The 10,306-nt window shown below is 53.5% G+C and overlaps 1 protein-coding gene across 3 annotated transcripts in view; it reads left to right on the top strand.

Moving 5' to 3' along the window:
- ATP2A3 (ATPase sarcoplasmic/endoplasmic reticulum Ca2+ transporting 3) overlaps positions 1–10,306 on the top strand; it is a 45,099-nt gene that overhangs the window by 12,902 nt on the left and 21,891 nt on the right. For 2 of the 3 annotated variants that reach the window (XM_040532101.1, XM_040532102.1), the window contains exons 2-8: positions 687–704; positions 1,200–1,282; positions 5,095–5,199; positions 5,577–5,715; positions 8,118–8,198; positions 8,822–8,907; positions 9,537–10,001. In XM_040532101.1, the coding sequence (XP_040388035.1) occupies positions 687–704; positions 1,200–1,282; positions 5,095–5,199; positions 5,577–5,715; positions 8,118–8,198; positions 8,822–8,907; positions 9,537–10,001 (977 nt within the window). Of the gene's footprint in view, positions 1–50; positions 70–686; positions 705–1,199; positions 1,283–5,094; positions 5,200–5,576; positions 5,716–8,117; positions 8,199–8,821; positions 8,908–9,536; positions 10,002–10,306 lie in introns of those variants that run through there. The other variant, XM_040532103.1, reaches the window with a different exon arrangement.

A 10,306-nucleotide genomic window follows, 5' to 3' on the forward strand; every position in this document is an offset into this window, starting at 1 on the left:
AACACAAGGAGCCGGAGAAACATCTTCTTTTGCTGGACAGCTGCAGGAATCTTACTGATGTGGGATAGGGTAAACCCTTACTGAAAGGGCGCAGGTGGGCTATGATGGGTTCGTGGGGCTATCAGGGTCTTTTGGTGCCATTTTGGGCTCGGCTTGGCTGGGAGCAGTGTGGCAGGAGGACAGCTTGGACCAGCACAGCATTGGCTTTGGATTTCCTTCCCAGAGTGTTGCAGGCTGTGAAATACAAGGGGATAATAGGAAACATGGTGGGGAATTTATGGGCCCCAGCAGGTCCCTACTGGTCCCTGGCAGTGTGTTTTATGGGATGCTCAGAGCTTTCTGCCCTGGGACCAGACAGGGCAGCTCCCGGGGGTGCTGGGCTCTTAGGAGGCATGCGTTTTTTAGGCAGGCTGAGTGCAGGGATGGATGCTGCCGCGCCCCGGCTGCAGCAGGGAAATGACATTTCCCTGGCACGGGGAGCAGCCGGTGCTGCTTGCCTGATGTCAGGCTTTGAAGTCTGATCACAAGCAGCCTTCTTGTGGCAATATGTGCAGCACGAGCTGCGTTTGGGGTACTTGGTGAACTGCTGGGGTATAAGGGGTTGCTTTAATCCCAAATTAACGATTTTTTTTTCTCTCCCCATTTTTTCCCTTCCTGCTCGTTGGGCTATGGATGAAAACCCCCAGAGCTCCCTGCAGAAGAAGGTAAGTGGGGGCACGGGCCCAGGGTGGGACGGGGAGGGGTGAAAGCTGGGGACAAGGCTGCTGGAGGAAGGGGAGTGTGCGGGGTCATTTCTCCTAATCTCAATTTTAATCCCAGAGACAGCTGGGCTGAGAGCAGAGCCTTCCTCTGACGGAAAGGCTACCAGGTGGGAGTAGGAACACAGAGGATTTGGTTTCTTTAGTTACAAACAAGCGTAGTAGAAACAGGGCAATGCCAGAAAGGAAGGCATTTCATATTAGAGAGAAAAATCCCTTGCTGCTGCAGGTGGAGCTGGTGATGAACTGCAGATTCAGGACATTACTTTCATTTGATTCAACACTGCCCGCAACAATGGGTGTCCCCTGTAGTGCCCGGAGCAGCGATGCTGCAAGCAAGGGACAGGCTCTGTGAGCCCTAGTGGTCTCCATGTCCTAAATTCCCTGCCTTCTGGGGCATTTTGGGCACTGACGATGCTTGGGCTTGTGTTTTTCCACCAGGAAAGTCCCTCTGGGAGCTGGTGCTGGAGCAGTTCGAAGATCTCCTGGTCCGCATCCTTCTGATGGCCGCTTTCCTCTCCTTCGTGAGTACCGCGGGCTGAGCGCGGGCACCAAGCGCGGGCGGGCTGCGGCATCCCTGGGTGGTGGTGGGAGCTCGGGTGAGGGGGGAGCTGCGGACCCACACCCATGCTTGAAAGGTGCTGTGTCTAAACAGAGCATCACGTTTCCATCAGCACTGGTGAAATAGGACAGAGTTGTTTATTTTTAGGGGGAGTAAAGAGGCCAGAGGGATGCACGTGCTGGATGGAGGGGATGTGGTTGTGCAGGGCACAGCGATCGTAGCGATGGCACCATATGTGCTTAGGTGAGACTGGAGAACTCAGCACTGCTGATCCATCCAAAAGCGATATCCTGCAGCTCTCCAGCCTTCCTTACATTTCCCTAAGACCTTACAGGCAGAAAGGGGCCCAGGGGCACGGTTCCATCAGCTGATCCCAGCGTTGCTGCTTAAAGTTAATGCCAATAGCGTGAATTAAATTAGAAGCCCTGGAGTAATCTGCGTGCCTTGAAGCTTTGCCACTGCCAGATTCTTCTGCCGCAGTTTAATGATGTCTTGGCAGCCTTGACTCCTTTCATTCAAGTAATCCATGCTGAAAAATTCATGTCAAGCTGTTGAAGAAGTCACAGCTGGATGGTTTTTCTCTTTTCATTTGGAAGATGCTCTGTCCCCACCCGTTCATTCAGCTTGGGACTTCTGACACAACCTAGAGCCCAACTAAATAATGCTGAGGAGATGGGCAGGGGAGATCTGGAGATGACTTCTAGCCCAAGGGAAGCATCAGACCTACTCGTGTTGTTGCTCACTGAGTGTCTTTCAAAACTTCTGATGGGGATCTCCGATGGTGGAGACCTGACAGAGGTGGATCGAGCCCTTCGCTACCCTGGCAGTAATTACACCTGGCTCTGCTGCGCTGCCTGCTGAGCCCTGGCACTATTTCCTGGCTCAGACCTGGGCAAGGAGATCACGTTGTGTGTTTCCAGCTGCAGAGCAGACTGTGCTCCTCTGGAGGCTGTTGTTGTGCCCCCCTGGGGCTACCAGAAGGCTGCAGTGCTGGGGTTGTAGGGTTGGGGCTTGGGGACAGAGCCCCAGCGGGAGCGGGTTGGGAAGGGGCTGCTAGGGGACAGTGAGATTTCTCAAAGCTTTTTTGTGTGATCTGTCAATATTGTCTGACCCTAATTTGATGAGCAGTATGGGTTGTATGTGTTCTTGTTGTCAGGTCAGAACATGCATCATTTTTCCTATATTTCCTAGGTTGAGGGAAGCATTTTAATTTTCCCATTTGTCATCCCGTGTGAATCTGTGATGCATTCACTGATGTTTTCCAGGGTTTCAGCCTTCTTCCCCCTACTTTGTTAGCACTGTGCTAAATGTTTTCATTGATTTGGGCCCAAAGAGCCTCTTTTGGTGTCCCTTCTCTGCTCCTAATTCTTCCCAATTTCTTTTCAACACTACTTTTCATCCAGTGCAAAGTGTGCTGTGCCTCTGGGTGCATGGATGTTAAATAGTTAGGGAAAATTACTTCCCTTTGCATCTTTTCTTTGGGAGCTTTGGAAAGTAAGGACTGGCAGCACAAAAACATCCAAAAGTGTGTGTGCAGCACCTGCCTTGGAGTCTGGCCATGACTCGGTAGCTGTTGCTGTGCTGCTGGGGTCAGGTACAACGGCACCGTTTCTCTAGCAGAAAATGGTGATGCAGGATGGAGTGCAGGTTTTGAGGGCAGGAGAGAAGGCAAAGGGTCTGCGGAGATGTCTGTCCACGGGGCAATTGCAAGTGCTCAGGGAATATCTGTGCCTATCTGGCAAGCAAAGTCCAGGTGGCCCCCAGGGAGGGCACGAGAGGAGGAAGAGGAGGGAGGGAGGCAAAGCTCGACTGCGAAGTAACCCCCTGGTCTTGCCATGAGGAGGTGTTGGGTGGGTGGCAAGAGGTGAGGGCAGCGGCACGGATACATGAAGTGAGCCCTGAAATTCCCCGTGCCGTGTTCGGGTGCTGCCAGCAGCGATGGGCACCGGGCTGATGCACGTGCCCAGGCCAGGAGGGTCTGGGAGCATTTCCAGCCCTCTGTGGCTTCTCTCCTGGGAGTAACATCTCCCTCCTGAAGCCCTTCTGCTGCTGCGTGGAGGCATTCAGATTCTGGATTTGAAATGAAAATCCAATCTGTTGTTTCATTTTTATTTTTTTATTCTTCCTCTGGCCTGGCAGCGTTTCGGCTGCTTGTGTGGGAGCTGGCTCTTGCTGCTGCTTGCGTCCTTCCCATCCTGCTGGCATGGCCGGGAAGGTTTGGGCATCCCAGGGCAGATCCACGGGGCAGGGCAGGGCTCTCACTTATGGCCAGACACGATGCATGGGGTACAGCTTTCCTTTAAACCTCTGCTTTTGGGAATGTCACTGGGAGCAGCTTCTGGTAGCGTCCAGCCCCCATAGCAGCACATGGTGCTGTTGCTTGTCCCCAGATGCTGCCTTCTCCAGCAGCACGGCTTCAGCAGGGCTCTTCCCTCACCTCTGCTGGGGGAGATGCTCCCAGCCTCGCCACCTCCACCCAGAGCATCATTTTTTTGCTGATTTTGGTCCTTATTTGTGGTGCCTGAGCATTGCACCCCATGAGCTGAACTGGGGAGCAGTTCCTGGTGGGGCAGTGGCTGGATGAGGTTGCACTGTTTCCTTTGCTGTGAAGTCAGCGCATGAAAACCTCTCCCCAGGGGTTGCCTTTAGCTCGGTTTTGCCCACATTTTACCTCGGGAGCAGCTCGGTGGGGAGATGTTTCCCACCAAGCTGCTGGAGGAATATGTGGGTTTGGGTGCTGCCACTTAAGGCAGTAGGATGACAAAATGTGTCTCGTGTCTCCTCCTTTTGGCTAACTTAGCAACCAGCTGACCAATTTCATTTTAATAATTCAATTTATTTATTTATATTTAATTAAAAAATAGGGAATTCCTTAAAGTTTCCCAGGAAAGGGAGGCCACGTTACTGTCTCTGCTGGAGGAAGAGCTGAAATGCTCACCCTCTCCTTGGCATGTGCATGGAGGAGAGGCACAAAACCGAGATTTTTCTAGGTGAATATGAGAAGATGCTTTTTCAGTTCCTAAACAGTGAATCCCTGGCAGCGAAACACTGGGGCTAATGGGGCACAAGGGACACGGGGAGTGCGCCCTTCAGATGTCACCACCACTGGTGGTTCTCCCGTGGGCTATGATTGAGCCCGGAGCGGGGGCAGTGCTGGTGCTGGCAGCACGAGCCATCTCCTGCTGAACTAAGTCATGCGACACTTATTTTGGGATCCCTTCTCACATAGTCACGACGTTTTGAATAAAGGTTTTAGCACCAGTATTGTGTGTCCTACTGGTCTGAAAGCATTGGGTGGTAGGGCACCCAACTGGTGGGGCACCCATGGGAAAAGTGAACGGCAGGGGTAAGACTTGTGGGGAGGTAAGGAGGGATGTTGGACCCCTACGAGATAAAAATACATTCCCAAAATAGCACACGGCAACATATTTGCTGGTGATTTGCTTGGTGGTTGAGTCTCCTGGCATGGCTCAGCTCCTAGAGCACATGCAAAGCCCCATGACAAAGGTTTTTGTGCCGGTGCTCGCTGCAGCGGAGCAGCCCGGTGGCGTTGTATTGACACAGCAGGGGTGACAAGCAGTTAAATGGAGTGAAAATATTTGTACACACTTATTTCTCTTATGGCGTTGGGTCTTAGTGGGATGATCTCACCAGTAAGAAGCTGCAGGGTCAGTCCCTGCCACGTGTTAGCTGCCTTCTCCTCTGAGTCTCTCTTAAGACGTTGGTGCTTGCTCTTTCAACTGCTCTGCGCTCCTTCTCTCCTCCTGCTACCAGATCCTGGCCTGGTTTGAAGAAGGAGAGGAGAGCATGACAGCCTTTGTGGAGCCCATCGTCATCATCATGATCCTGATCGCCAATGCCGTGGTGGGTGTGTGGCAGGTAAGGGACAGCCCCGTGTCTTTCTGCTCTGTGTAGGGCGTTATTTATCCATGCCTTACCAGCAGTGAGGCTCCTGGAGGTGGTAAAGTATGTTGCTGGCTAGTGAAAAACACATCCAGGTGGGAAGTACTGCTTCTCAAACCAAGCGAGAAAACCAGACCCAGAGATTCAGGTGGTGTCCAGGAACTGTTGTGATTTAACCCAGCAGGGATCGTTTCAGAGCAAGTAGGGGCAGCTGGGGAAGGTGCAGCACGTTCCCCAGCCATGGTGCCAGTGGATGCTGGTTGGGGTCTGGGTGCACCCATTTCTGCAGCTCGAAGGAGCCTCCCCACTTGGACAGCCCCACCACTGCAGCTCTGTTCCTCCTCTGTTTGCAGGAGAGGAATGCCGAGAGCGCCATCGAGGCCTTGAAGGAGTACGAGCCGGAGATGGGGAAGGTGATCCGTGCCGACCGCAGCGGGGTGCAGAGGATCCGCGCCCGGGACATCGTCCCCGGGGACATCGTGGAGGTAGCAGGTAGGGCACTGTCACCTAGCAGCACGGAGGGAAGGGAGCTGGGGGTGGGATGGGGATGCTGGCTGGGGGATGAAGGCACCCTGTGCCCCGTGACCCCTTGTTGCAGTAGGGAGAGGGCAGCAGCACTGGAGTGCACGCCCTTGGGAGACACAGGGTGGCCCAGCTGCTGAGTCCCCTTGGTTTTGCACACTTGAGGTTTTAGTTGCTGCTTTCAAATCCAGCTACACATTTGGGCCAAAATCGGGGCTTATCAACCTGCGGGGGCTTCATCCCTGTCTGTAGGGTGTGTATTGATTAAAGAGCAGCAACAAAAAGTGGGTTTCTGGCACAGGTGCTGTGTCTCAGGGGAACTTCTGGAAAAAGAGACTTCCCCTCGCGTTGCCCATCAAGCTTATTATCTGGATTTTGACATGGCAGGACCCCTCTGGCTCTTCTGTCTGGGCTTCGCCCTTGCTTATGGGTGCCTCAGCGTCTCCTACCTGCCATACCAGTTAGGAAGCGATGCGTTCCAGTTATCCTGTGTTGTCTGTGCGTTAAACTATGCTGTAAACCCCCAGAGCCCCTGTATTAATCCTCCCCTTTCCTCCTCATGGCCCTGCTAGTGGAAACAAGCTGCAATCCCTCCCGCCCCAAGCCAGCTCATTGTTATTTATGTCTTCCAGTTGTGCTTCGGCTGGAAGATGCACATAAAAACTGTGCGGAGGCTGGAGCTGAGCAGTGCCTCCAGCCACGGGCTCCAGCTGCTGACCTGGCCCTGGGGTCTGAAAAAGCTCTGAGAGACACGGGACAGAAGTGTGGCACTTAGGGACTAGCTCTGAGTGTCTCTCACAAGCTCTCCCAGGCCCAATTCCTCCCCGTTCACCAACCTAAGGGAGAAATACATGGCAGTGCTGAAATGGCACAGGGACCTGCACCCGCTACAGCACAGCTTAATTCAGCCCTGCCACCTCGCCCCAAATCAGGGGCTGGCTGCCTACACATCAGCTGCTGAATATTACTTTTTGATGGCTCTGTCTGTGTCACAGCTGGGAGGTAAAGAGCTGAGCTGGCCTCTGGAGCTGATTATTTACAAATTAATTAGCAAGTTGTGGTTTTAGCAGGTTAGAGCAAGGGGCAAGCAGGCTGCCAGGTGGGAGAGGTGGGTAGGTATTCCTGCCTACTTGGGACATGGCGTGTTCTGATTTTATCACGGCCACGAGTTCCAGATATATTTGTGCCAGTGATTTGTCCGTACATAAACACACATACATGTGTGTATGTGTGTGTGCACGCAGGGGACACTTTCCTGGCTGCAGAGGGCAGACAGCTGGCAAAGCTGGAAACTAAGACAAGCAGGGCTGGACAGTTGCAAGGGGGCTTTCTTGGTTTAAAAAACTGGCAATTCATTTAAAACAAGCCAACTTTGTCCCTAATAAGCCAATTGAAGTGAGTCCTTGTGCAGGCAGCTGCAGATGGGTTAAACTCATCACAGCTGAACAGCATTTTAAGAAAACAGTGTTTGCTTCTGTTTTCTTCCCTTAGCTTTCAGCATGGCACATCTCTGATAATCCCCCAAACAGCAGCTGCTGGGTCGGTACAGCGTGCCCGGCCTGCCATGCGAGGTTATCAGGCTACCTGCCCTGGAGTGGGTGCTACCCCTATAGCTCAACACAGCCTCCTGAGATGCTGTCAGCAGATTGTTAGCCTGCACTTCCAGCTCAGGTTTTGCAAACCCTCTCTGCCCTTCCCATGGGGGAGGACGAGCCCTTCGCCCCTTTCGAGGGGCTCAGGCTCCCTCGAGCATCTCCAAAGCCTGCGCCTGATGGGTTTGGGGGAGTCTGCGGGTCCCCATGTTTGGCATCCAAAAGCACAGGGAGCCACACCTGGGATAAACAGCTGCACCGTGGAGCGGTGCCAGGGCAGCCCGGCCCTGAGCTCGGCAGGGTTTATGAGCCCCGCAAGGAAGCGCTCCTTGAAATCTGGGACTGGAGATGTTCTCTCGCGGCCAGGCGCTGTGCGGTGTGATGTAAGTCCTTGCGAGAGAGGGCTCTGCTGACCTCAGTGTTTCCGAAAAGCAGTTGCGTTCAGGCGATAAGGGAGCACGAGGGAGAGCCGTGACATGCCAAGAAGCCGGGAGGAGGAAACCCAGCAGGAAAAGCAGTTTTCAACACTTCTTTTTTTTTTTTTTGGTTTTGTTTTGTTTGCTAACATGCACTTCGGTGGGCAGCAAACAATGGCTGTCAGGTGGCCAGGCTGCTTTCACCCGCGACCGCCGCGCCGGGGAACCCACAGGCAGCTGTTTGTCTTGGCCTCGAAAGGTCCTGGAGAGCTGCTGGCTGGATTGGTGCTTCAGCAGCACCTCCAAGGCCTTGCCGTGCCCCTTCCTGGCATCTGACTGAGCTGCCCTGCTCTTTTTCTTGCAGTCGGTGACAAGGTGCCGGCGGACATCCGCATCATTGAAATCCGCTCCACCACGTTGCGGGTCGACCAGTCCATCCTCACAGGTGCGTTGGGGTGGGTGCTGAAGGCACTTTGCCCCTGTCTTCTGCCAAGAGCAAATTTTGGGGGCTGATGCTGGGCTGAACACTTTGCTGGGGTGAGAAACAAGTGGAAGAAGAAGATTTGGGGCTTGGGGAGGACTCAGCACCTCACCTAAAGCTCGTGGCACAGGTGGGCTGTGCGCGGTGCTTGTGCATCCCTCTGCTAAATGCAAAGCGAGGGGTGTTCCCAGGTGTTCCCATGCGCTGTTTAACCAGAGATTCCCAGCCCCCCCGTGCAGCCATCGCATGGTAGCCACTGGTGCACGAGGCCTCGTGACATTAGGGGGATGTGATACCACTGGGGCTTTCTTTTAATTATATTATCTTTGTGATAAGCAGTGGAAAAGCCCTTAGAGCTGATAACCCATAATATTTCAAAAATTATCAAACATGGCATTATAAAGGCTCCTCCCTCAGTCCTTAGCTCCTTATCCTGGAGATAAAGAGGTCGTTGTTCTGCAGCCCTCATCTTCAGAGCGCTCTGCGATCCCCGTGATGGATGTTCTGATGATTTTGTGGCCGAGTGCTGCTGTGGGGTTTGTGATGGAGGCATTGAGCAGTTCATCTCCCCGCTCTTGTCTCGGCAGGGGAGTCCATGTCAGTGATCAAACATGCGGACCCCATCCCCGACCTGCGTGCTGTCAACCAGGACAAGAAGAACATGCTGTTCTCCGTAAGTCACCACCTCACCCGTGGTTTTGCAAAGAGATGGTGGGCAAAGAGCCCGATGGACACAGGAGGTCTCTGGCTGGGCACAGTAGAAGCTGCATGTGCAAGACCCAGATCCATAGAAAGGGTCCCAAATCCATAAAAATGGGGACCTGCTTCCACAGGACTTCATTTGGGTTGTGGCATGTGTTTCCCTGAAACACCTTGAACAATCTCAGCTGTTTTTTCATCTTGTAGGGTGTATTATTAGGGCGTATTATAGGGTGGAAGGAGAGAAGGTTTATGGTTGAACCTGGGGCTGTTGCAGGTTTGGGTTTCCTCCATGCTCATGCCCCTTGGACAGAAGTCATGCCATTTGACATAAATAATCCAGGCTCATTATGGCTGAAAGAAATTAGGAGATGAAGTTCACTTCTCTGTAACCGAGTAACGGCCAGGGACCATGCATGGGTTTAGGATGGGCAAAGATTTGTCCCAGGTTTTAGCAGATGGAGAACTTGTGGGGCCTGATGTCTCATTTTCTCCTTACCTGAGATCTCGTATTCTCCTTTCATAAGAAGCCACACATTTCCCTGCTCAGGCTGGGAGATTTCATGCCCATGTATTTACTCTGTTCCCTTCCATCCCTTCCAGGGCACCAACATTGCCGCTGGGAAGGCCGTGGGGGTTGTCATTGCAACAGGGGTGTACACAGAGATCGGGAAGATCCGAAACCAGATGGTGGAGACAGAGCCTGAGAAGACCCCCTTGCAGCAGAAGCTCGATGAGTTCAGCCAGCAGCTCTCCAAAGTGATTTTCCTGGTGTGCATCGCCGTCTGGGTCATCAACATCAGCCACTTCAGCGACCCCGTCCATGGCGGCTCCTGGTTTCGAGGTGCCATCTACTATTTCAAGACCTCAGTGGCCCTGGCAGTGGCCGCAATCCCCGAGGGCCTCCCGGCCGTCATCACCACGTGTCTGGCGCTTGGCACGCGCCGCATGGCCAAGAAGAATGCCATTGTGCGGAGCCTGCCCTCGGTGGAGACCCTGGGCTGCACCTCCGTCATCTGCTCCGACAAGACTGGCACCCTCACCACCAACCAGATGTCTGTCTGCCGGGTGAGTGCCAGCGGCGTTTTGGGGTGCGAGGGGGGTGCTGGAGCATGGCCCCATCCCCATCCTGGGATTAAGGGGCTTGATGTCTCCACTGGCCAGTTGCAAAGCTCAGGCTTGTTTTGTCCCCGTGCAAACGTTGTGTTTTGCTCAGTAGGAATTCCAAGGTGAACTTGGAAGGTGTTTTGTTGGATGGTGGAGGGAGCCCCAAGCTTCCTTCCTACCCAACTGGGGGTGAGGTTTATGGTGTACCTTGGTGCGCTCTGAGTATAAAACTCACTTTTTCATCAGTACCAGCATGGAAGTGCGGT

This window comes from Cygnus olor, chromosome 20, assembly GCF_009769625.2.
Source record: "Cygnus olor isolate bCygOlo1 chromosome 20, bCygOlo1.pri.v2, whole genome shotgun sequence".
Classification (NCBI taxonomy): Eukaryota; Metazoa; Chordata; class Aves; order Anseriformes; family Anatidae; genus Cygnus; species Cygnus olor.